Source organism: Elephas maximus, chromosome 1 (genome assembly GCF_024166365.1).
Source record: "Elephas maximus indicus isolate mEleMax1 chromosome 1, mEleMax1 primary haplotype, whole genome shotgun sequence".
Classification (NCBI taxonomy): Eukaryota; Metazoa; Chordata; class Mammalia; order Proboscidea; family Elephantidae; genus Elephas; species Elephas maximus.
Window position 1 is genome coordinate 233,043,334 of NC_064819.1, and position 27,564 is coordinate 233,070,897.

A 27,564-nucleotide genomic window follows, 5' to 3' on the forward strand; every position below is an offset into this window, starting at 1 on the left:
ATACCACAACATAAAGAAAACAAAAGTTCTCCCAACTGGACCAATAAGCAACATCATGATGATTGGAGGAAAGATTGAAGTTTGACGTCAAAGATTTCAATTTACTTGGATCTACAATCAACACACATGGAAGCAGCAGCCAGGAAATCAAAAGACACATTACATTGGGCATATCTACTGTGAAAGACCCCTTTAAAGTGTTAAAAAGCAAAGAAGTCACTTTGAGGACTAATGTGCACCTGACCCAAGTCATGGTATTTTCAGTCACCTCATATGCATGTGAAACGTGGACAATGAATAAGGAAGCCCGAAGAAGAATTGATGTCCTTGAATTATGGTGTTGGCGAAGAATGTTGAATATACCATGGACTGCCAGGAGAATGAACAAATCTGCCTTGGAAGAAGTACAACCTGAATGTTCCTTAGAAATGAGGATGGGAAGACTTGGCCTCTTACACTTTGGACACGTTAGCAGGAGGGACCAGTCCCTGGCGAAGGACATTATGCCTGGTAGAGTGAGAGAGAGGAAGACCATCAATGCGATTAATTGACACAGTGGCTGCAGTGATGGGCAAAAACACAGCAAAATTGCCCAGGATGGCACAGGACCGGGCAATGTTTCGTTCTGTTGCACGTGTGATCGCTATGAGTCAGAACCAACTCGAGGGCACCTAACTGACAACGCCAATAACAAATTCTAGGTTAACTCTTTTTCATCTTTCAGTACTTTATAAAGATTCATTCCTTACCTTTGAGTTTTCTCTTCTTTCGGCAATAATTGTTGAGAAGGCTGGGGAAAAGTGGCCAGAGAAGAATTGAGCAAGAAGAAAACTGGAGAGTGGAGCATTGGCTCCAGGCTTGCAGTTCTCTTCTCCATTCTCTCCCTTGCTACTTTTCCCAGGTTTCTTTTATTGTTGGAAAAAAAGAATCAAAAGTCTTATTTTCTTCTGAGTAGCAGCGTCATCAGTCATATGTTGCATGAAATGTATTCTTTGCATTTTCTCTTTTTCTCAATGTTCTTTTTTCCTGACTTCTTAAAGGCATCTTTTTTCTTTTGTCAAGGGGGTTGAGGAGTATTTTTTTCTCTCTCTCGCAAAGTCGAAATCAATATTCAGACAAGTTTTTACCAAATATAAAAATACTAAAAGATAATATGTAAAAAAAAATAGTGTGTCAAAGCTCTAAGTGTTCTTTGAATAACATTACATTCCTCATATCCAGATTTTAAGAAAATAATCATAAGAAATGGAATACAGTATAACTAATAAAGAACACATTATTATAAATTTGAAAACAGAATCATTGTTTTCAATGATTGAGGTCATTTATTTAAGAAAAAGAAAGAAATGCTTGGTCTCAGATTGACCAATTCCAGCTGTGTTTCACTTACTTAATTGGTATGTACTTCTTGTTTAAAATTCCCAGCTGCGAGGGTTTGTGGACTTTGAGGTGAGGAAATGACGTTGGCATCCCACTGCTCTCAAATAATGTACTAAATGGCAGACTCATCGTGTTCCTTACTTGGGAACGATATTGCGTGACATGCTTTCCTTTTTTCTTGACGTAACCTTGATGCTAAAAAAAAGAAGAAAAGCTTTGTGATTGTATGAAGTCGACCTTGAAGCTATAACAGCATTTTAAAAAACTTATATAACCTTAAAAAAATTGTTTTTAATTTGTGTTTGCTTATTTAAATTAAACTGACTACCATCTTTGCTTTCTTTTTATAAACATGGCATTTGCTCCAGGAATTCAGATTGGTAAATAATAGTAGCTTTGAAGAATAATGTTCCGTTTTTAATTAATTATCAGCCAGAAACAGTTCCGTGTGAATTAAACTTACGAAATTGCATAGCTTTTCAACTGAGTTGCCGAAGGGAACATTCTATGTCACTGTCCCTGACTAAACTAGAACCCGCGTTTATATGTATGTTTTGAAATCTGAAACTCCTGAACATCCCGTTTGTTTTTTTTAACCATGTAGATTTCTGTAACGTACAATGTTTTTTAATTGAAATTTTGGGTTGTTTCCTTTCCAGATACAAATCCCTGGGCTAGAAAACTTGCAGGTATTTGTTCCAGACAGTCTTGCTGAGGAGAAGAGCATTATCTTGCAGTTACTCAATGCAGCTGCAGGAAAGGACTGTTCCAAAGACTCAGAGGACATAGTGATTGACGCCCATCTGCTGCTGACCAAGCGCAGCGATCCTGACCAGGGCTCAGATGATGGCTGGGGCACGTGGCAAGAACCGCCTGTGAAAGTTGTGCCTCAGGCGGAGACTGTTGATACACTGAGGAATGTGCAGGTATGCTTGGCTCTAGGTTCCACCCCCACCTGTAAGGGCATTAACCCAAACCCAGTGCCGTCGAGTCAGTTCCGACTCATAGGGTTGCTATGATGTAAGGGCATTAAAAAAAATTAAAATACTTACAGAAAAAAGGACTTATTAGTAGCTCAGGAACGATTGGTTTAACTGCCATGGAAGTCTCAAACATACAATATGCCTTGACGTTTTGATAGCTAATTTTATAGCATAACTTGTACTAAAATATTTCATAAAGTTCTGCAAGTATGTAAAAGTATACTGGAGTAGTTGAAATAAACCATCAATTTTATTTATGCCTTTTCCTAGCTTTGCCATGTAGTTAGGCCTGTATACTCAAGAACTAAAGGAAATTATCTTCTCTTTCTCATTTCACCAGTACTCTGGTGTTTCAGTTTTCAGTTTTCACTGTTGGAGTAAAACCTGTCACTTACCTAGCGGGATCCCATGAGCATTTCTGTAATTCACGTTAATCACAACTCTGAGGAACCTTGTGCTGTCTGCATTCGGCTGGAGGGCAGTGACGGTCGGTGTGGATGTGCGCCTCTGATTGCACCTGACCAGGGTGGAACCTGTGTCTCCCTCGGCTCCAGGCTGCTTGCTCCTTCTCATGTACCCCTGCCTCGGTGATGGCACTCCATCTACTCACTCAGTTGTTTAAACGAGAAATGTGATAATTAGTATAGAGTCAGTCCCTGTCCTCTTCTGGCTAATCACAAACCCTGCCAAGCCCTAAGCATTTCAGGTCAATGGTCCTTTGTATGCATCTCTACACCCACTCCTGACAAGAACCCCACCCTCCCTTTCCTGGACCACCGCAGCTTCTTACGTCCAGTTTCCTGCGTCAAGTCCCACCCCACTCCCCCCAGTTCTGTATTCTAGTGTGTGTGTGTTTTCGGACTGCCAGGGTGATCGTTCTCATACGTATCTCTAATCACATCAGAGAGCTGCTCAAAGTACTGAAACGGCCCTCCATCACTTCAAAACTCATACAGTCACCATTTAATACTTCGTACGAAGCCCCTCCTTACTCTGGTTCCACTCTTAAACTCCTGCATGTTTTGTCCTCACACGCTGCTTCAGTCCACACGCACACATGCGCACGTGTACACACGTGCACACTCACAAACTGCTTCAGTCTACACTCACCACGCCCTCACACACACATACACAGTGTCTCACGCACTCACACATGCACAGCACACATGCACACACACATTCTCTCTCACACACACAGTCTCACACCCACACACTTCATCTCTCACATACTCTGACACGCACACCACATGCATGCACGCACACTTTCAGACACACACCACACTCACATACCTTCTCTCACGCACATTCACACATACTGTCTCTCCCTGTCTCTCACACACACAATTTCTTTCTCACATACTCACACACACCACGCTCACACATGCACACCACACATGCGCATTCTCCCTCTCTCACACACATCACATTCTTCTCACACACACACACTGTCACATACACTCTGACATGGACACATACTTACACACACCACATTCACACACACACGTGCACACCGCATGCACGCACACCTTCAGATACACACCACACTCACACATCTTCTCTCTCTCACATACATGTACACACACACAATCTCTCTGTCTCTCACACACACTGTCTCTCCCTGTCTCTCTCTCTCACAGTTTCTCACACACACGCACACCACATTCACACGCTTTCTCTCACGCACACGCACACACACAGCCTCTCTCTCACACACACACTGTCTCTCCCTCTCTCACAGTTTCTCACACACACGCACACCACACTCACACACTTTTTCTCACACACATGCACACACGGCTCCAGGGGCGTTGAAGCACTTGGAGTTGTAGATCTGGCAAAGCTGTCCGGGCCGCCCAGTCCCAGAGCCTGTGTGCACCTTTCCCAGCTCCCTTTCCCGTCCATCTCATTACAGTAGATCTTGCCCTAGACATGTAATCTGCAGTTGCCGCCCACCTGAGGTTGCTAGATCCATGCCGTTTTCTGTGCATATAGCAAGTTTTGATGCCCATACTTCAAAAGATCATCCGAAACAGCCACTTTCCTCATCATCACTCCCACGGCCCTGGCTCCTGCCAGCAGTGTTGGCAGCCTCCACTGTTGCTGGGGTCTGTGAACTGCGGCTGGTCTCACTCTTAGATGCATAGAGAAGTCAGAGGTCAGCCCTCGGATCTTGCTAGAGAAGATCAGTTTACACCCAGCTTTTTTTCAGATGTGCTATTTTCTGTCTGTTTCACCTGGAAGCGCTGCTCTCGCCCAGCCTCTTTCCCCACCTGGCTCACCACCAGCCAGATGGGCCTGGTCTCTGGTCCTCCAATGCACCACACTCCTCACTGCCTCGGGTCCCTGTCCTCGGACAGTCTGCCAGCAGGTCTTAGCACTGTAGGCGCCTAGGAACACGGGAAATAAACGTTAAGAGGAAGAAACGTATGTATGCTTATGGAATAGTACCTGCGTGAAGGATTCAGCTTTTTGTGACATGCGCTATTTATGAAATTATCCCAATTCCTGCCTGAGTGACTTGGTCTGAGACCAGGCCGTCAGGAAAGTCAGTTATTGTGGGACCTTTTATTTGTACCAGGGCAGTCTGGTATTGGTTAGGGTCATATTTTTCAAAATAAACATTTGTTTTATCCTGATTGAACAACACATGAACATTGCAGAAAATTAGGAAAATGTAAGAGTGAGTGGCATCCATAATCCTGCCCCCACGAATAACCCTGGTGAATTTTGTCATTTATGCCCTTAAGCCTTTGTCTTACGCATACATACACAAAAAGTAAATATGCACTTTTTAATATGGTTCATGCTATATTTATGCAACTTTGAATTCAACTTTTAAAATTTTTTTTCGGTGTATCCTGATCATGTTCCCACATCATTAAAATCATTTCTGTGAGCACTGTATTTAGCAGTCAGATAATACGCCACCAGTATAGGCACTGTCACTTACCTCACCATTCCGGCAAATACCGTTCTGTGGGAAAGTGAGTCATCTTCAGCACTCAGCTGCTTTCTATAGCCCAGTGGCGAACACTTTCCTGTATGAACACTTTGGTCTGTACCCGCTGGCTAGCTGTTAAATCCGTCACCTTAGGGTTTTCTTATCAAATTGAGCTTTTATTTTCATCAGGATCTAAGTCTTATCTGTGAAATTGAAATACGTAATCTACAGTGACGGTCTCTGCCTTGCAGTTTTGAGATGTTTCTTTTTTATCTAAATGTGCCAGTGCCCTTTTCTGATGAATATTTTGTACTTCTGTTTTGTTACAGTGAAGATATTTGTGATCTCTAAAGCTATTTTACTGAGAAATAAAGGTTTAAAATAATAGCCTGAACTTAAACATTAAAAAAATTATTTAAAAAGACATTCTAACTCACTCTGGACTCTTTTCTAATAGAGGGAAGAGATAGTATGTGCAGTCCAAAAAATAATTTGTTTGATTCTTGGCATATCTATATATCTATATCTGTGTGTGTGTGTATGTATATATATACAATTTTTTTTCTTTTAAATATTAGCAACTGTATTAATCTGGAAGGCTCTCTAGGTTACACAGATGGTTAAGTGTTCAACTCTTAGCCAAAACGTTGGCAGTTTGAACCCATCCAGAGGCTCCCTGGGAGACAGGTCTGGCAACCTGCTTCTGAAACATCACAGCCTTGACAATCCCGTGGAGCAATTCTGCTCTGCTTGCGTTGGACTTCGGTATACGCTCAAGTTCAGAATCGACTCAAGAGCAACTAACGACAGCAACAGCATGTTAATCTGGGAATATGAACAAAAATCTCTTTAGAATTAACTGTAATGGGAAGCAAACCCAAAAAACTAAACCTGTTGCCATCGAGTTGATTCTGACTCATAGCGACCCTATAGCACAGAGTAGAACTGCCCCATAGTGTTCCCAAGGAGCGCCTAGTGGATTTGAACCTTTTGGTTAGCAGCCAGGCTGTTAACCACTGGGCCAGTAGGGCTCCAGATGGGCAGAGTAGGCAGTAAATTTATGAAAAGTGTAATTATAGAATTCTTTGAAATACGTGTACCTCTGTATCCTTATAATATTTATATAAATTAGGCTTTATTGTATGCTGGTACAAATGGTTAACCCACTTGGCTGCTAATCAAAAGGTTGGAGGTTTGGGTTCACCCAGCAGCATCTTGGAAGAAAGTCCTGACTGCCTATTTCTGAAAAGTCAGCCACAGAAAACGCTGTGGAGCACTGTTCTACTCCGCCACACGTGGGGTCACCGTGAGCCAGGTCAAGTCGGCTGCAGCAGAAGTGTCGGATGTGTTAGTGATTCGAAGAGTTTGGCTTTATAAGTAACTTCCGTGGTTTCGTCTCACTGATGTGACTACCTCAAACTGTAACTACATTCGTACAGTAAAAATCACTAAACCTGTAAGGGAGACGCAGTGTGGTTTGGCGATGCATCTGAATTACAGGATGGACTTTATATAGAGCGTGTTCAGTGACTGTAGCTCGGTGAATGTCAAGGGTATATACTCATTGGAAATTCACAGGTTTTACTGAACATGAATTAACTGCTGGTACCAGGATAGCAGTTACAGTTGAATGGGTACTTGTAAATAACTTAGGTTCCTGAGCAGTTTAAGCAAATTTTTCTTTTCTGTATTATTTCTAATATTTATATAGCTCATTCTCACAGAGACAAATTTTAGTGTAATTTCATCTGAATTACTAGAGATTTTGAATGTGTAGGGTTTCATTTCTGTATAAAGCATCATCCTATAATGATATCCAAACAAAACTTTGGTGCCCTACAAAGTGTGATATTAAGCATTACGAAAGGACAGATTGGTAGGATGTTGGAGTGAAAGGAACTTGAGCATTTTAGTCCAGACTGCTTGGAAGTCAAGTGACATGGTTTCCATAGGTGGGGACAGGGGTGAGATAAAACTCAGACCTCCCACATCATTGCTCTTTCCCCTCCCTGTGCTGTTCAGACGCCTGATGTATCAGGTTCGGTCACACTCACAGGTACCCGTCACCACTAGGTATCGTGAGTAATTAGCCGACTCTGTGGTGTTAGCTTTCGTGCTTCCCAGCCAGAGCCGTGACGTTATGACTGTGACAGTGAAGTAGTCTCACAGGAGCGTACTGTCGAATGCTCTCATCCTGTCACTTTAGAGTCCTGCTTTCTGAAGTATATCCCTGGCTCTCCGCTTAGCTGCTAGGAATCGTTTCCATGGGGTTCTTCTCCACTGTGCTGAAAATCCTAGAAATCAGTGCCTGCTGTAGCAAATTGCTCTGTAGGAACAGCTTTGCTGAACTCTCCTTTCTAATCAGGTGGTCACTGGCCTGGTGGTCCCCAAAGTTGACGTTGTTTTTGGACTGGGGGTTGAACTGGAGAGGGAGAACTGTAAGTAGATCTGATTTTATGCCCTGTGTTTGGTTTTGCTCCCAGGTGGATAATGTCTTACTAGTTGTCATGCAGTCTGGCCATCTGACGATCCAGAGGAAAGCCTTCCAGCAGTCCATCGACGGACTCATGACTCTCCGCCAGGAGCAGACGTCCAGCCAACCAGTCATTGCCAAAGCTTTGCAGCAGCTGAAGGTATTTCACCGTCCACTCTGCCCGAGTTCATTAAATGGAATGTTACAGAAGAAGCAGTCAGTTACAATGAAGCATCATTCAGGGAACCTGAGCTTGTCCTCCCCACTCGCACCCTCCCTCCAACATACACATTTTCCCAGGTCTAAATTATAAAATAAATTCTTGGCTCTTAGCTGGAACTGTGGAATGTTAGAATTGCAAGGGATAGAAAATGGAGCAGCTTCGTGACCTCATAACAGTGAGGTGGCTGGTTAGGAGCAAAGTCGAGATTAGGATTTAGGTCTCCTTATTCCTTTTTTTTTTATTCCTAATCTGGAAGCCCTGGTGGTGTAGTGGTTAAGTGCTACGGCTGCTAACCAAAAGGTCAGTAGTTCGAATCCACCAGCCACTCCTTGAAAACCCTATGGGGCAGTTCAACTCTGCTAGAAATTGTAGGATATCTAGCAGCATCCCTTGCCTCCACCCACTAGATGCCAGTAGTACCCAGACATTGCCAGATGTCCCCTAGGGGGCAAAATCAGCTCGGTGAAGACCCCCTGAACAAGGGAGTGGCAACAGAATAATTAAGAAGGCCAGTACTGACTTGATAACATTGTGAGGTCATGTAGGAATAGACTGTGTTCTCACTCTGGAATTGAAACCATGCTTGTTTCCCTGGGGGAAAGCCTATAGGTGGCTGGTCTGCAGCTACATTGAAAACATAGCGTCTGTTGAAAGACAAGATTGTAATAGGCATTGTCATTTTAAATGGATCTTTCCTCTTGTGTTTCAGAAGGACAGATTTCTTGATGTTAAAGAATGCCTAATACAAATAACAATGAAAACAATATAATTTCCTCTATTTTTGGCCATGCCCGCTGAATAATCAAAGTAAACATGGCTGAAATGTACTGCAGTGGTTAATGACCTTGTGGGGATGAGAGAAGTCTGCCCTTAAATACAGTAAGCACCGTGTAATTTGCTGCATTTTGGAATGGTTGTGTTTTGGGACCCTTTAGAATGATGCATTGGAGCTATGCAACAGAATAAGTGATGCCATTGACCAAGTGGACCGCATGTTCATATCCGAGTTTGATGCCGAAGTCGACGAGTCTGAGTCTGTCACGTTGCAGCAGTACTACCGGGAAGCAATGATTCAGGGGTACAACTTTGGCTTTGAGGTGGGTACAGCGTAGGAGGAAAAACACAGTGCATGTTAGCAGTCGCTTTGCAGCTTGCTTACAAAACGTATCATCAATATCGTTTGGCAAACTCGATTGCTAATTGTAATCACGGCGTAGTCCCAAACAGTATCTTACACCTGCTGGACGTCGGAAATGTTAACTTACTTTTAAAAAGCTTAAAAACCTGTCAGGTGGTTGTCCAGTTTCTGTTTTGTGTTAACAGCTATCTACGTACATTGAAAATCTTTTACAGAATGTTTACTATTGTAATAAGACATTCTTTAGTGATTTTTTTTTAAAACTGATGAGTAAAACATTTACGAAACTGCATTTTGAGACACTTGACTCTTAACTCTTCTGTACTCTTTTCAAAATATGTAAATATTAATTGGATTTTGCTTTTGATTTTAGAAAATGACCTTTAAAGAAGGCAGGCATTATAGTGTTTAGGCATTTCTCTAATAGTTGTTTTCTTCTTAATTTTGATATACGTGAAATCTTACAGTATCATAAAGAAGTTGTTCGCTTGATGTCTGGAGAGTTTAGACAGAAGATAGGAGACAAATATATAAGCTTTGCCCGGAAATGGATGAATTACGTCCTGACTAAATGTGAGAGTGGTCGAGGTACAAGACCCAGGTAATGACCGAGTAAGCATGTTGCATTTGTGAGGCAGGTGGGTTGGTGTTGTTTTACTCTTCGTGGTGTGTGGGGTGTGTCAGCAGACGCGTGCTGGACTAAGGCATGTGAGGGCCCTAAGCGCTGATAATCTCTGATGCCCCCTGCTCTGTTTGCTCACGCATTCGGAGTGTGTTATATATTTACATGTGTCTACGTGTGTGTGTGTCTCAGCTCTCCATGGTGTAACTTCTTCCCTTTAAATGCCACTACAATATTAACAATTGAACGCAGCAGAAGGGGTGTGTGCCATTCTAGCGGAATGAGATGAACTGGATCGTGACATTTTTAGTGGGTGCAGGGTACTGAGATTTTTATGATATAGCACATTTTCTACTAAAAGAATATTCCACATATTCTACAACAAAGAAAATGAGTCAGTGAACTTAGTTGTTTCAACAATCAATGTAAAATTCTGTTGATTTCCCACAATGAAAAATGGACTGTCACCAGTTCTGCTTTAAACTGCCCATACTTTAATTTTGATGCTTGTTTGTAATAAATGTTATAAATGAACAAATGAAAATTTAATGATCAGAAAACAAATATTACAACCAATTACTATATTTTTTAGATCTTACATCTCTGATGTGTTATAATTAAAAACATTTTTTTCTATTCTTTGCTCTTAAAAATTCTTCAGTGACTTCGTCACAATGGAATTGTTGAGCAGTAACCTCCTTCCACACATAGTAAGGATAAGGAATCGAGTCTTTCTTGAATCGTTGTGCGCTTGCTTTGCCTTGAGCCCTGTCTGCTTGGGATAGTTGCTTGGTGTCTGTGAGTCTTTGCTTTGGACAGCTGGTGCCCCTGTTTTGTTGATGCCCCAAACACATGCTTACCTTGCTTATTGGGTATCCGTCCCTGAGCAGATGACACAAAGAGGAGGATTCTGAACTCTTTGATGACCAGTTTTTTTTAATGAAAATATTTCTGTAAAAAATCCTATAATTCTTGAAAACCTTTTTTTTTTTTTTTTTAAATTTGTTTCAAACTGAGTTACCTCTAAGGGAGTTTGCATTCTCCTGAATAAATTCTTCCTGGTTGCTGATCTTTCTTTCTTTTCTCCCTGGTGAAATTTATTCCTGTTAGTAAGTATACATAGAGAACAAACTGGTAACCAGTTTGTTTATTAAGATATTGTTTTGTTCTTCTTTCTCAAAGGATCACACTATAAATTTATTCAACCCCAGTACTTACATATAGACAAAAATGTGTTTTGTACTAAATTAGTAATTTTCCAATTGGATTACTTTTCAGTATTGTATAATTTAAAATGCAGCAGTATTTTCTTGGTTGTTTTACGATTATGGAACTTTCTCCTTTAACAGGTGGGCAACTCAAGGATTTGATTTTCTACAAGCCATTGAACCTGCCTTTATTTCAGCTTTACCAGAAGATGACTTTTTGGTAGGACATTTTCTGAAGGTTTTTTTATTAAAACACAAATAATTTAATCACTGAGTATTCCTCGATTATTCATCTTTTAATAGTGGTTCTAAATCATTTTTACATAATTGTAATGTAATGCTGAGAAGTTAGAGCACTCTTAATAGCCTATAAGTTTCAGGACTCTTCTTTTTTTATAACAGTATTGTGCAACTGACTTAGTGAGTAGGTGGTTATAAACCTTGACACTTAAAAAATATTTGTTAGTTTTGTATTTTAAAAACTACCAACTTGGTTGCTGCTTTTTGGCAGCTTAATGAGAAACAGGGATTAGCTAATTCACTTCAGTGTGAGTCATTTGAGAGCGTAGTGCCAATTGTTAAATATTATCACTGTTATCCCCCAAAATTCCACCAGATCATAAAGATGTTCAAAATATTGAACGCTTTCACCTTACCCTCTAGGCAGTAGAGTTGGTTACATGAGAAGTCCCTGGCTTATGCACACCATTATACTATGAGGAGTGGAAAGTTAATTTGCTTTCATTTGTAAAAATTGAGTTGTTTCCTATGTTATTGTAAATGATGTAGATTTTACCCTTACTTTATATTTACACTTACTTTCTTTTAAACTAGCTTTTTATAAATGTTTACTAAGGATAGCATGTTTCTTTTAAATACATTGAAAACCTGATTTATGCTACTTATATAATTAAAAGTTTATACGTTCTTTCACTTCTCCTCTGCTATTTTCCTGTGGTTTCCAGAATCTACAAGCCTTGATGAACGAATGCATTGGCCATGTCATAGGAAAGCCGCACAGTCCTGTTACAGGTTTGTACCTTGGTAAGACAGCTGTTACTAGCATTCTCCCAGGAAATACTTGTTTGAGTAAGTGAATCATCTTGTGATTGCAGTCAATTAAAGCGGCATAAGAGGTTCTTTGAAAGTTCAGGAAGGTGACAGTGAAAGTTCCCAAAAGGAGGTATGTATGCCGAGGATTCCAACAGGATTTAGATGAAAATGTCAGCACGAGGTGTCTCAACTTCATGCTACCCAGCGGCGATGAACTACAAATTTGGTTTCTTTTTAGCACACTAATACTACCATTCTACTCTCCCTTTAAAACCTTTTCTCACAGGAAATGGAGTGGGTGGGGTTGTGCTTCAAGAAAGGCAGGTGTCTGTCACGGAGCAAGAGCCTCTCCTGCTGCAGGTGAATCGTCTACCCTCCTTCCTCATCTTTTGAAGGAGAGGTCCTTTTATTTTTCTTTACAGCTTTCCTCAATACTCATTTCCCCACTAACTGGCAAATTCCAATGTAGTGTTACTAAAAAAAAGTGAAAATACATTAGGCCACCATATGCATCACTGTCTTAGTTATCTAATGTTGCTGTAGCAGAAATACCACAAGTGGTTGGCTTTAACAGAAATTAATTTTCTCACAGTTTAGAAGCCTAGAAGTTTGAATTCAGGGTGCTATTCTAGGGAAAGACTTTCTTTTTCTTTTGGCTGTGGAGGAAGGTCCTTGTCTCCTCTGAGCTGCTGATCCTGGGCAGTCTTCATTTAGCTTTGTATCTCTCTTCCCCTGTCTCTGCTTTGCTTGCTTTTTTAATCTCTTTTGTATCTCAAAAGAGATTGATTCAAGATACACGCTGTACTAATCCAATTCATTAACGTAAAAAAGACAGCCCATTCCCAAATGGATTATAACGACAGGCATAGAGGTTAGGATTTACAACACATATTTTGGGGGGATATAATTCAATTTGTAACATTCCACCCCTTGGCCCCCCCAAATTCATGTCCTTGCCACATGCAAAACACATTCACCCCATGACATCATCCCAAAAGCCTTAAATCAATTCTCCAAAATCTCATCTTCTAAATCATCTAAATTAAATATGGATGAGACTTTAGGTGCAGCCCATCTTGGGGCAAAATCCCTCTTTATCTGTGAACCTGTGAAATCTAGAATATGAGTTGTTTTCAAAGTACAATGGTAGAAGAGGCACAAGGTAGACATTTCCATTACAAATGGGAGAAGTTGGAGGGAAAGAAGGGATAACAGGCATCCAGCAAGCTCAAAACCCAGCAGAACAAATTACATTAACTCTCAAGTCTTAAAAATAATCCTCTGTTTTCTGAGACTGTCTGGGCAATGGCCTTACCCTCCAGACTCTTGAGTGTTGACCATATCCTCTGGATTCTGGATGGAGGGCCCTCAGCCTTGGGCTTCAGCCCCACTTCAGGCCCTATGAAATGGCAACTCTGTACCCCTGACTTTAGGTGATCCCATTCTCCTAGTCCAACACCACTCCCTTGGACCTGGCAGGCCCCATTCTTCTGCCCCTTGGGCATGGCAGCCTACCCCCCTCAGCTTTGGGTGGCAGCCCCATTCCCCTGGCACACCTTAATGGCAGTCCCACACTCTGGAACCAAGTTGGTGAAGAATCGACTCTTTGAAACCTAGGAGCCTGTGGTCTCGCCTTTTGAGATCCAGGAGACCATGGCCCCACCCTTTGAAACGGAGAAGGCCCTGCTTCCAGTGCTCCTTCCGGCAGTTCTGCTGATCTCCGAGATGCTCCAGGGGTGGTGCTTTTCTTTTCTTGGAGGACAACAAATGTAGCTTCTTTGGTCTGTTTCCTTCCTGTAGAATTCCAAGAGGCAAACAGTGTTCTTTCCTTTCATTCTTTCTCTGTCCCCTTCAGTCAGTACTGATGGGTTTTCTGCGATGTAGTTGGTTAGTTTCTTCAGTTACAGACTAATCTCTTAACAAAAGATTGTGTAGCCTTGTCCTTGGTGAAGATTCTAGGACATTTGTCCTTAGTTTGTCCAGCAGAATTTTCCAAATCTTTAGATTCTGATTTCATTTTGTACAGTTCATTTTAAAGCCCATCTGTTTCCTCTCACATTTTACTATAAGCAGCAAGGAGAAACCTCGAGGCCTCTTTAAGACCTTGCCTAGAAATCTAATTTGGCAGATATCCAAGTTCATCACTTACAAGTTCTACCTTCCACCAAACATTTGAACATATTCAGACAAGTTCTTTGCCACTGCATAAAAAGCATTGCCCCTCCTCCATTGTCCAATCACACGTGCATCATTTTCTTTTAAAGCCTCCCCAGAAGCACATTTAACGCCCACATTTCTAGCAGCATTCTGTTACCAGCACCATACGTGTTCTCTAAGACGATAGAGGCGTTCTCCGTAACTCTCCTCACTTCCCTCCGAGCCCTCCGCAGAATTGCCTTTAACGTCCGTAATTCTGCCAGTAATCTCTTCAGTGCAACCTAGTGTTTTACTGTTACGCCCCTTAGAACGCTTCTAGTTTCTACCTATTACCCAGCTGCAAAATTGCTCCCATATTCTAGGTATCTATTAGAGCTGCCGCACCCCACTCTTCCGATACCAAATTCTGACTTGGTTATCTAGTGCCACTGTAACAAATACCACAAATGGATGGCTTTAACAAACAAATTAATTTTCTCACAGTTTAGGAGGCTAGAAGTCTGAATTCAGAGTGCCAGTTCTAGGGGAAGGCTTTCTTTTTCTGTTTACTCTGAAGGAAGGTCTCCCACTTCGGCTCCTGAGCAATCTTCTTGTGGCATGGCATCTTTCTTCCCCCATCTCTGCTCTGCTCACTTGTTTAATCTCTTTATTTCAAAAGAGATTGACTCAAGATACATCCTATATTAATCCTGCTTCATTATCATAACAAGGACAGTCCATTACCAAATGGGATTTTAACCACAGGCGTAGATGTTAGGATTTATATCACATAAATATATAACAGTCCCCTTAATTATACTTTTCAGTGTGTATCTTGGAGTCTTAAAAACAAAATACATATCGGGGAAAATATCTAAGCACCAAAGAATATTTTTCCATTAGCTGTGTCTTCCTGCATTCTTGAGATAGTCTGCACATTAAACAAAGTTGTATTTATATGTAATAAACACCCAAAAAAGAAAAATTAGAAATTTTATACAATTTAAATTACAAAATAAAATAATTCATAGATGGTAAATTTACTGAGCACCAACAATATTTCTTGTTAGCTACAGAAAATTTAGTAGACTAGGTTTTAGTCACTGGTTTTCTTTATCTTTAAAGTAAACTCAGTTTATACCTCTTTTTTGCCTTAAGGCTGTTATGAAAATGAAAGTTACCGTCTGAAAATTATTTGAGCATTTTGTACAAGGCATTCTTTTTCTATCAAAATTTTATCACCAATTGACTTTGGTTCTTTGATCTCCTAAAATATTTCCTTATGTTATTAATAATCCAGTAAAAATAATTTTAAATATTTTTTTACATAAGAAATCATTTTGATTGTAGAAAAGTTATAATGTGAAGATGTTGAAAAATGTAGAAAGCATATACATACAGAAAAGCTTCAAATGTGGAAAAAATTACCAAGTAATAACACTGCTCATAATCCCACAATTCAGAAGTCCTCACTGCCAGCTCTGGAATGGGCTCATCTTTCAGTACGCCCACCTCTCCAAAATGCTGGTGACGCACCCAGTGAGTTCATGGCGCTCTCTGTCTGCTGCTTTGTCACTGATCCTCATGTTGGGCTGTGGTGCAGACAGACTGCAGGCTGCCTGGCAGTTGGGTGATCATTTAGCATCTGTGAACCTCCGTTCCTGATGCTTAAAATCAGATCCTAATTAGGACCAAACACAGTAGTAACATTTTGTACACCGTAGCGTTCTACAAATGGCAGTTGTCATCAGTTGTGTGCTTTTTTCCTAAAAGTAAATGAAAGTGAGAGCACATCAGCTGTCCTTTTTTTTTTTTTTGCTTGCTTTCTCTCTCCCCTCTGCACTACCCATGCGACTAATGATAACAGCCTGGCGTTGAAGCTTGTGTGCTTTCTACATGCTCATGTAGCCACACAGATGCCTTCTTCTGTGTCTTTCTGATCTGGTTTGCAGTATAAAAATGAGACCACATTGGATGTAATTCTTTTGCTCTTGTCATCTGACGTGGAAATTCCTCCATGTCAACAGGTGTCGGCCAAACTTGTTCTTTTCAGCAGCTGAATGGTGTTCTTTACGGATGTTCCATTTCCTTACACCAGTTCCTGAATATTCTTACTGTTATCCCCATTAATTCCAACAGATCCTAAAGATGTTCAGAATGTGAACTTTTTCATTTTGTCCTCCCAAGCGGTTGTTTTGTTTGTTTTTGCCTTGAAAAAATCTCTGTCATAAATGTTCATCACTAACATCTATGTTACGCTCATTGGCCATTTGGTTCTCCTCCCAGAGAAGTATCACGGTTTTACAGCATTAAATGTACATACTCTTAAATACTTTATCTCACTGTTTCATGCATGGCGAATATTAAACGTGTGTGCTTTGTTTTTAACAGAATGTCTTTATATCGTCATAGGAAAATTTCGTAGTAGTTTTTGACTCAGTCATTTCCAGTAACTTTGTTGAGGCAAAGATATCGCCAGTCTTGCTAAATCATTTTTTTTTTTCCCTACATTTTATTGCTATTGGGTTTTTTCCACTTGGCACTGTCATGGTTGGGGGGCCACAAATTCTCTGAAATTTTTGTTAACGTGCATGATATCCACTACCCAGTGTTTGTTTTGTGAGTTTTCGCCTCAGGTCTCTCCATTTTTGGTACTTCTGCCTTGCCCGTGAAATGTTAAGAGCAAACAAACAAAGAGAAACTGCCAGGAAGGAGGAGTTTCTGTTTAGGATCAGATATATGGACACTACAATGATTATAGAAGGGAAGGGAAAATATGTCATTAAAAAGAAAAACTGAATTGATGTTAAGCAATAAGTTGAAAGTAGAAGAAGAGACAGACATGGTAGGGAGAAGTAGACAAAACGGAACACGCCTGTCTGTTACGACGTCATATAGTTATTGGGAGAGTGATGTTGTCACCATTTTTGTAATCAGCTAAGCAAGATGTCTGTTTTTTTACATTTTATCTAGTACCATGTTTACCTCCTCCCAGAAGTTTTAAAAGAGGAGAAGAAAACCTGCTCTGCTGACAGAACCGTCCAGTTAAAGCCGTGCCCCGTGCACCTGCCCTGGGTTAAAAGCATGAAGGGAAGCTCAGTGTACTCAGTGTACCCCTCAGGACTGGGCCAAGTGTCAGATATAATTTACTGGAATGTTTCAAGGTGCCGAGAACGTAAAGAGCTTGTTTGTATTAGAGAGATGTAGATAAGCCACATTTATACCTATTGCTAAGATGGGCGTGGCTGTTTCTTAGCGTACATTGTGTATACCCAAAACCCAGTGAAAACTGGGTGAATACTGCAGGTAAAGATTCTTAAAAAAAATGGTTTTGATGGAGAAAAGTTTGAATGCTTAATATAACTTTATTAACCTTTAAGAAGTGATAGATTTTTTGTAACATGTACGTGTAATGTGACCTTTATGTATATAAATGGATTTATTTTGGTCACTGGCAACATTTGGTCACATCCCATTTACACTGACCTGCCTGTTGTGACAGTCTTCTGTTGACCCTTTAACAAGCTACGTTTGTTGCCATTTTCACTGGCAGCTCTCCATCGGAACAGTCCCCGTCCTGTGAAGGTGCCTCGATGCCACAGTGACCCTCCTAACCCCCACCTCATTATCCCCACTCCAGAGGGGTTCAGGTATTTGGTGCTTATTAGCTTTCTGCCTTATGGATTCTTCTCGATGTGCATGCTAATACTCTCAGACCTACTGGGTGCTTGCTTCTGATAACTCAGGGCCTTTTCTGTGTCCTTGTGCATACAGTTTCAAAAGCTCCTGTTTGTGATATCTTGAAGATGTATCACAGTGCCTGAATTGAAAATTTAAAACAGATGTGTACCTGTCAAGATAACTTCGTTTCTCAGCTTATTTATAACTGCAAGCTACTAAACGCTTTCTAGCTTTGGAGTAATTCTTTTTCTTGCTTTGAAAAATCACCTTAAGAAAACAAATTTGGGTTTGCATAGTGTGATAAACATTTAGAAAGCAATACTAAATATCAGTTTAAAAGTGGGGCAAAAACTGGAATGATGGGCTAGTCCTGACTTTCACATGTGTATGTAATTAAGAAGCAACTTTGATACAGCGTGAGCTCAGAAACTATAGTACGTTCGAACTCATCATCTTGAATGTGGTGGCATTTCTGCATTTAATGGAGGGCTTCCCGTGTATATTCTCTTTTGAAAAAGTTCATTTTCTTTGACGATATTTGCAAGGAAAGAACTGCAAATTTTTTTTTCAAAGCTTTATAGTTTTTTTTAATGAGTAGACTTGAATCTCAATCAAAGAAAATTTGCATTTTATATTTAAACTTTTTTTTTTCACTTCACTGCCTTGTTTTATTTTAAGTTGAAAGCCGCTTTTGAGTCCATCCATCCCTTTTCCCCGCTGTGTTCCTGAAGCTTTTCTTCTCGCCTTAGCACTCGGAGCGTGCCTTCGGATGCGCGGAGCCACGGCAGCCCTGCTGCTGCTGCTACTGCTACCGCCACCGCCGGGCGCCCCAGCCCCTCTGGCAGCGACTCTGCGCCACCCAAACTCACCAGCAGTGCCCCTGAGACCAGGTAGTCTCCCTCCACCAGTGCCATGTTTGCTTGCCACCTCAGGTACACTGTGCAGCCAGCTGAGCTGTAGGAGGGGTCACAGAACGTGGCCGGGCTTCCTGCCCTGGGGATGTGAGCAATACCAGGGCCTCCTGGGGTGCCAGTCACCGAGCTGTAGTTCCTGCCAGCAGGAGTCAGTCATTTGCCAGATTTAACTTATTTCTTTAGAGCTAATAGCAACTGTTTGGAGAAAGTATCTCAGGGAAGAGCCTGTTCCACAATAGAAGGGGCCCTGATTGCTTGACCAGCGAGCAGTGCCTTTCCCGGTGAGTCACAAGGTAGTTCAAAGATGACTTCTAGCTGATAACTTAGGGGGTGGTTTTGTTTTGGTAAGGAGGGTCCGTTTTCCAAGCAAATTTCCTAATTTTAAACCATGTTGATTAGAAGTAGTTTACAAAATTGCAAAGATGAGTTCATGGGATTTGTGTCTCATGTGAGAGTAGGTCCTGACCAGAGAGACATCAGGGATGCTTCAGGCTCCAGAAAAAAGGGCAGCCTTTTGCGTCACTTATCTAGGAGGGTGAGTCTGGCTGCTTCCCCTGTTGTAGTTTTTTTTTTGTGTGTGTGTGTCAGTTAGCTAGGGGGGTGAGTCTGGCCATTTCCCCCATTCTAGTTTTTTTGTGTGTGTGTCAGTTGGCTAGGAGGGTGAGCCTGGCCGTCTCTTCCATTCTAGTTCTTTTGTGGCCAAAGATTCCATCAGGTTCTCACGAACTCGATGGAGAAGGACTGCTGGTCGCCCTTTAGCTCCCTGGCAGGACACTATCAGGGTTCCCATCTCACTGTGAGGAAGGCGGTAGAGTCAAACAAAAGTATTTTGGTTGGGAATGATCTGATCAAAAAAGGTGAAATCGTTAAGGAGCACAGTGCTCTAGCGAAAGCCCCTTTGAAAGCATATTAGTATAACACTGGCAGAAAGATGACTGTGGCTTTAGAATTCAAAACAGACTAAAATGTTTTCTTCTTGCTTTATAACAGTCTATAATTTCTAAAACACTTCCAGTCTTCTGATTCATTAAAATAAATAATATTCCCAATTTTTAGTAATAAATGTCTGTAACCTCAAAATACAGAAGTATTTTACAGCTAAGGCAGTCAACTGAAAAATTAACAGTTAACTTGGAACAAGGTCCCACTTACCTTGTTTGCTTTTTGGCAAATATTCCCACGTATGTTTCCTATCCCTGTACAAACTATGGAAACATCTTTTTCTATAAATGGCAGTGTAGAGGTGACGGGAAGGGAAGAGCCCTAGGACACAGTCACAGTTGAGGAGACACTTAACTGAAACTGTTTTGCCTGCTGCCCACATCTGTTTACATGAGGTTTCTCCAGGACTAGAAAATGGGGAGTAGTAACATCACATTTTTTAAAGGTTCCTGTCCTGTTGTTTAAGGCCTTCAGAAGCTGATGGTATGGTACATTAAACGTATTTTAATATAAGAGTTCGGTACCTGCAGTTGGCCTTTTCATGCACTCCGTCCTATGCTTTGCATAAGCAGTTTCTCAGCATAAGTAACATTTCATAAATATTTTTCATCTTAAATTCATATATACTCTAGAAAGGTCCTTAATATTTAGGAAATGTAATGCCATCATAACAGGCTGTTGTTATTACTGAGGTGGAATTCACGTAACATACAACTAACGGTGCTAAGGTGACAGCCCCGTGGCACTTGTGCCTTCACAGTGCTGTGCAGCCCCCACCTCCAGCACCCCAGAAAAACACCCCGATAGTGTGCCGTGCTGGAGGCCACTATTCACGAAGGAATGCAGTCTCTTTACTCTTTGATAATGTGTGTGCAAAGCACATTAAGATGGCGGGTGCTGGTGTAACTCACCCCTGCGCTCACACTTTGCACATGTTTGGTTTCACCTCGGCCTCAGCAAATATACCCTGACTCCATGTAAGGGACCTTGTGGGTCACTTCTGACAATGCACAGCTCTCATCAAGATTCCTGAATCCCAGGGTGCATTGTGCACACCCAGATGCCAGTCTCGTACATGGCCATGGGCTTGTGAGCGTGCCACGCGGGCACAGAACACCACCTACAACCTCAGATGTAAACGTGGACTCATAGCCATGCACGTGGATCCCCTGCCTGTCTTAGAGATGCATCAGCCAAATTAAACTTCACTTTGTCCCAAAGCATTTGATAAATACTTTTTACTTCATTCCACTTAGTAACTATCTGTTTTGGGTGCAATTGCCTCGCTGTTGTTCCAAAAGCATCTTTGTGGAGCTGGCTCTTACCAGCTCACAAGAGCTGAGTGTTAATGTTTCAGGAATTTTGCAAGCCAGGTGTTACACCACAGGAATTGACAAATTCTACGATCCGGGAACAGCCCCCTCCCTTGTCCCCCATCCCTGGAGCTATATTTTCTAAAAGATTTAGTATATTTCTTGCCTTTTACCTTGCAAAAATCTTCAGAAGGAAGTGGAATTGGCTAATTTCCTTAGGAAATCGGGAAAACAGAGGTGTTAAGTGATTTTCCACAGGCCCACCGTCTTTGGTACTACTCAGGAGAGAAGTAGGTTATGAAACAGTGCCAGCACCCTCCTATTAAGACCTTACAGGTACTATATTAGATTGGAAGGCTTAGGAAAGCAAACGTTGCGTGCCTCATAACTTGTGAACGTCTCTTCGGTGGACCATACCATCTTACATCTATTCAGTGGGTGGCAGATAAGAGCATAAATGCTACCATACTTCATTATGTTGTTCATTCAGAAAATACCCACTAAGTAACTCTTGAAAAAGCAGCAAACTAATGTCCTGTTTATTTTGGGTTCTTTGATGACTGGAATTACAGCGTTAACACTCCCTTGTAATACTGCGTTTTTCTCTTTATGGGTTCATTCTGGGTTGCTGAACATTTAACTTTATTCTGGAAAGCAACTAACTTTATTCTTTAACATATCAAGCTTTCTGCTCTTCTGCACTCTTGCTTGGCTACTGTTTGAGAAATTGTCAGGTATATACTCCCATTTTCTTATTACTGAGATTTGAAATCTTGGATCATGTAATTATTGTAGTATTTTAAATAGAATTAAGTACATAAACATAATTTGATGGTAATTTTAAGTATTAAACAGATTTGGCTAATACGTTTTTATCCATTCTGGACTTAAATTATAGAGATTTCCACCATGTTAATAATGCTTATATAAATACCATTTTGCTTTTGTTGTTTCTAACATAAAGCAATGTCTCATACAGTGAGGTGACCCAGCTTTCACGTGTTGGCTGAGATATAATACAGAGTCCTTCCACGTTCGAGAGAAGGGCCTCTCAGCAGCAGCACTGTCCATTTGGGTAGAAAGTTCTTTGTTGTGGGGACTGTACTGTGTGCAGTAGGAGGTTTAGCAGCATCCCTGGCCTCTACCCACCAGACGCCAGTGGCACCCCCCCAGCCGTGACAAAAATGTCTCTAGTCATTGCCAAATGCCCTCTGGGGACAAAATTACCCTCAGTTGAGAATCACTGCTCTAGAGGAATCTCGTAGATTTTTCATTTTCACTTCCACTGAATTGATAGCTCGATTAAAAAAAATATTAAAACAGGGGTTCCAGCGTCCCAGAGAACGATCGACTGGCCTCCATAGCTGCTGAGCTGCAGTTCAGGTCCCTGAGTCGGCACTCCAGCCCCACCGAGGAGCGTGATGGTGAGTGTTCAGGTGTTGACTGGTTCTCCAGCTGCCAGTCGTTTGTCTCAGCCCACCAGTTTTTATTGCAAATGCCTCCTAAAAGGAAAAAAGAGTAAGAAAGCGATAGCTTTCTGAGTAGACTTAATGGCGAATATGTTGGTTTTTCATGTAGGTGCTTTTTTTTAAACTACAGCTGCTTTTTCTGCCTCTACTTTTATTATTTAAAAAAAAAATTATTTTTCCTGATACTTTATCATGGTACTCCTATTCACTTTAAATATACAACAGTGACACAGTGTTTGTTGATGACATGCTGAGATTTAATCCAGAGCTAGGGAGTCTTTAAGACGTCCTGGTGGCACAGTGGTTAAGTGTTTGGGTGTTAATTGGAAGCTCGGCATTTCGAACCCACCAGCTGCTCTGCAGGAGAAAGATGTGGCAGCCTGCTTCTGTAAAGATAACAGCCTTGAAAACCCTATGGAGCTATTCTGCTCTGTCCTAGAGGGTCACTAGGAGTTGTAATCGACCCAAAGGCAATGGGTTTTAATTTTTTAGGGGGTCTTTGCTTAGGAGTACTGTAATCACTTGTGTTATAGTAGCGCTGGGTCTTCTGGAGCAGAACCTCACAAATGGCATCCCCAGGTAATCTGATTTCTCTTCAGTTCCTCACATCCACAGCAGACTTTAGAAATTAATCACCAGAAAGGACAGGTTGATGGTAACTCACCATAGCCATTCACCATTTCAGTGTTTCCAGTTACATAAATATATTTATTTCATAAGTCTTAATTCATGTGAAAAAATACTTCCTTCAGAACCCGCATATCCGAAAGGTGATTCAAGTGCATCAGCGCGGAGAAGCTGGGAGCTGCGGACACTTATCAGCCAGACGAAGGGTAAGAGAGAGGACGTGGGGCTTAAGCATGGTTAAGCACAAGGAGGGCAGTTTCAGCTTTGGCTTCTGAATTTATTAGACCTTCTCATGTTTTCTCATCTCCTTCATGACCCTGACATGTCACTTTGTATCATGTGTCGTGTTATTATACATTTCATCTGTCTTGTAACAAATTACAGACTTCCTTGGATCAGGAAGCAGCTTAAAAATTCTTTGTACATGGTAGGAACATAACATCTGTGAAATGATTATTCATTTGTTACGCGAAGAAGTTGAAGGAAAGCATTAATCATAAATGATTAATATATATACTGTACATTATGTACTATTATATAATAGATAATTATATGATATCGTCTTAGTCATCTAGTGCTCCCATAACAGAAATACCACAAGAGGACGGCTTTAACAAGGAGAAATTTATTTTTTCACAGCGTAGTAGGTTACAAGCCCAAATTCAGGGCTTCATCTTCAGGGGAAGGCTTTCTCTTTCTGTTGGCTCTGGAGGAAGGTCCTTGTCATCAGTCTTCCCATGGTCAAGGAGCTTCTCGGGCACAGGGCTCTGCTCCTGGTGCTGCTTTCTGCTTGATTCCCTTTCATCTCTTGAGAGATAAAAGGTGGTGCAGGCCACACCCCAGGGAAACTCCCTTTACCTTGAATCAGGGAGGTGACCTGAGTGAGGGTGGTGTTACAATCCCTCCCTAATCCTCTTAACATATAATCATAAAATGGAGGACAACTACACAATTCTGGGAATCATGGCCTAACCAAGTTGACACATTTTTTGGGAGACAGAATTCAATCCATGACAGATACATAGTATATCATTTCATATAATGTAATAATATACATTAATTGTATGAGTGTATAAAGGTTCTATATCATTTACTGATTTTTTCCACTTGTACAAGTCAGATACTAATCTGACATTTAAAATATGAAGGGCATTTTAGGAGCGGTAGAGCTGTGAGCCCAGGGAAGCAGCAGTCAGGACATCAACTGATGTATTACATTGAGCAGATCTGCTGCAAAAGACCTCTTTAAGGTGTTAAAAAGCAAAGATGTCACCCTGAAGACTAAGGTGCACCTGAGCCAAGCCATGGTATTTTCAGTCACCTCATGCACGCAAAAGCTGGAAAATGAAAAAGGGAGACTGAAGAACTATTGATGCCTTTGAATTATGGTGTTGGCAAAGAATATTGAATATACTGTGAACTGCCAGAAGAACAAAGAAATCTGTCTTGGAAGAAGTACTGCCAAGATGCTCTGTAGAAGCAAGGATGGTGCAACTTCATCTCACACACTTTGGACAAGTTGTCAGGAGGGACCAGTCCCTGGAGAAGGACGTCATGCTTGGTAAAGTAGAGGGTCAGCGAAAAAGAGGAAGGCCCGCAACGAGATGGACTGACACAGTGGCTGCAACAGTGGGCTCAGGCATAACGATTGTGAGGATGGCACAGGACCGGGGCAGTGTTTTATTCTATTGTATGTAGGGTCGCTGTGAGTCGAAACTGACATGATGGCACCTAACAGCAGCAGAGATGCGAGGTCTCCATGAGTTGAGTGGACTCCACAGCAGTGGGCTTAGAGATGCAAGAAACTGTTCCTGATATGAGAAATAAATGGCAGTGGTCCATAGAGATAAGAGAAATGGGGAGAAAAGACTTTTTCATCTAAAATACTAATTAATGCATGAGATAGTATATGACCTGATGCTTGCAATTGTTTGGCACAGTGATTTTTAAGCTTTTATTTTCCAACAAAGGAGCTCTTTTTCGTTTTTTATAAACAAACTCTTTGAAGGCCCTGAGAAGTGCCTTTAATTACAGGGTAGGTGAATCCAAGGTGACCCTATCAGCAGCTCCCACCATGAGTCGTGTAGTAATACACTTTTCTCCAACATGGAACTTGGTCCGTAGCTGTGGAAGTTTGGAAGTGGCAGGGTTATACGTGGAGAAGCCTGTGTACATAAAACTAAAAAAGCAGAGCCCTTCTGGTTAAAGCGGTAGGTGAGGAGCCGGCAGTCCCAGCCACGTACTCCCCGCCCCCGTGGGAGCTTCTGTGACATCTTCCTGCAGCTGTGACTGGTTCTCCAAACACAGCACCTTGTGCAGTGCCAGGCGCACAGCAGACAAACAGTAGAGTCATCAAAAGAATACACAGGAAACTCCCTGGTTGATCAGTTCATGATCTGCAGAACACATCTGCGTTTTTCTTTGTTGCACGAAATCCCATGCAACATGTGGAATGGCCCTTGTTCTCCGTTCATAAATATAAACCCCTTTCAGAGAGGTTCTGTCATTGGGCCAGGCTAGTACATGGCAGCACTGCAACTGGAACACACACTGTCTCTGAGTTCTGCGCTGTTATTACCCCAGCACCCTGTGAGACCTGTGCCCCCGGTCAGAAGAGCGTCTGTCCCCCAGGCCTAGAGTGGTCAGAAGGGGCTTCGTGGAGGGGTGAGGTGTGAGCTGGCCCTCCAGGGAAAGGCAGGTCTGCATGACGCCGAGAGGAAAAGGAGAGAGAGAGAGGACCAGGCCAGCCCTGCTGGGCTGAGGGGTGGAAAAGTTCACAGAGGTACAACTGAGGGTAGAGGGCAGCTGTCTTCAGTGACCAGCTGAGTGAATCAGTGCTAGAAGGCTCTGGAGCAGCTGATCTGTGTTTGTGGGGAGCGGGCGGGTAGGGAGAGGTAAGACCCTGTGAGGTACATGAACCTGGTAGCCTGAAATGGGGAGGGAGTGCTGAAAACAGGTAGGATAATTCAGTGTAAAATAATGATACTGGATTAAAAAGAGGGAGAGAGAAATGGAGACAAGGAAGAACTTTGACACAACAATTGTCAGGGCTTGCGAAGAGGGCTTTCGGCCAGGGAGATTTTCTAGGCGGGAGCCTGGGAAAGTGATCTCTCCGGGGCTGACCAGTGCCAGTCATTTTCCAGGAAGACCAGGTCCTTGGGATGCTTTTCAAAACACGCACGTGGTCACGCCCCTGTGGCAGCCATTTGGGACTGTGTTCCTGTGGGGATAGGTACAGCTCTCATCGACATATTAAAGACCAAGCAGTCTTGAGAGAGTCTTAGAGTTTAAGGAAAAACACACACACAGACAAACCCAGTCTTTCCCAGAAGTATCTGACAGTGGAATCCTTGGCCTTACAGCTGTTTAAATCTGTTCAGTGCTAGATAGGCTTGATGTCCTAGACAGAGGTACAGGGAACAAACAGTATCTGTGTGTGTAGAAAATGTCTTAAGAAACTGAAATTAGAGCATTGTACATCTTTGGGAATTTCTCTTCCCAAAATCACCTTCCAGCCGTCCCAGTCCTCAAGAAGCTCTCTGTCTTCCAGAAAAGCAGACTCTTAGTGAGCTACTTAGGACACAGTCTGGTAAGTGCTATAACAGAGATGTTTACAAAGCAGCCCTTTTCAGGTTCCAGGTTGTAACCCATTAAAAAAAAAAAAAACCCATTAGCGGGTGTAAAATCAGCTTAGTGAAGAATAGTAGGGAATCGGACTCATACAGAGTAATAGGTCATGAAATTTTGGCTTTAGATATCTGTATATAAAAGTATTTCCTACTGTTGGTCATGATAAAAAAAGATACAAAGTCTGATGGGAAAAGAAGGAATAATGTCAATAACAGCTAGGAGTTGCTGTGTGTTCCTATGTGCCAGGTACCGGGCTGGCTGCCTCGCACACATTATTTGACCACGTCCTCCCAGTAGCTGTGGGAACTAGGCCTCACTGCCTTCGTGTCACAGGTCAGGAATTTGGTGTAGAGAAGTGAACTCCCGTGCCCTTTGTCAAGCACCTAGTCAGTGGTAAGGGCAGGATTTTAGCCCAGCTTTCTGATTCCAGAGCTTTACTCTCTGTTGTTGCCAGGGTAGGGAAAAATTAATGCCCCTCTCATCCTAGATGGCTTCCTAGAAGGGGGCGGCATTTAAGTTGAGCTGGGACAAATGAGATGTACTCACTAGACGCTGTGGGCTGTCACCAGTGGACGAGTGTAGACCAAGGTGCGGACGTGGGGACTTTGGGTGTTCCCCCGAGTACCAGTGAAATAGGAGCAGAGAAGGGAACCAGGAAAGACAAACCAGGTCCAGCCGTGGAAGGGCCAGGAGTCCCACATGAATAGGCTTGCAGTTTGCTAATAGGCTGTGGAACCAGGAAGCAAATTTACATAGGAAAGCAGCATGATCAGATTGTACGTTTGAGTGAGAAAATTCTGGCAGACAAGAGAGTGGATTGCAGAGAGAAGA

The 27,564-nt window shown here is 41.9% G+C and overlaps 1 protein-coding gene across 6 annotated transcripts in view; it reads left to right on the forward strand.

The window, feature by feature from the left end:
- The window catches only part of MAP3K4 (mitogen-activated protein kinase kinase kinase 4), a 151,451-nt gene that overhangs the window by 111,952 nt on the left and 11,935 nt on the right, over nucleotides 1–27,564 (forward strand). For 3 of the 6 annotated variants that reach the window (XM_049905022.1, XM_049904997.1, XM_049905012.1), the window contains exons 10-19: nucleotides 2,040–2,306; nucleotides 7,788–7,937; nucleotides 8,936–9,097; nucleotides 9,606–9,739; nucleotides 11,110–11,188; nucleotides 11,934–12,012; nucleotides 17,711–17,807; nucleotides 18,588–18,728; nucleotides 22,331–22,431; nucleotides 23,229–23,309. In XM_049905022.1, the coding sequence (XP_049760979.1) occupies nucleotides 2,040–2,306; nucleotides 7,788–7,937; nucleotides 8,936–9,097; nucleotides 9,606–9,739; nucleotides 11,110–11,188; nucleotides 11,934–12,012; nucleotides 17,711–17,807; nucleotides 18,588–18,728; nucleotides 22,331–22,431; nucleotides 23,229–23,309 (1,291 nt within the window). The remainder of the gene's footprint in view (nucleotides 1–2,039; nucleotides 2,307–7,787; nucleotides 7,938–8,935; nucleotides 9,098–9,605; nucleotides 9,740–11,109; nucleotides 11,189–11,933; nucleotides 12,013–17,710; nucleotides 17,808–18,587; nucleotides 18,729–22,330; nucleotides 22,432–23,228; nucleotides 23,310–27,564) is intronic. The other 3 variants (XM_049905005.1, XM_049905015.1, XM_049905016.1) reach the window with 3 other exon arrangements.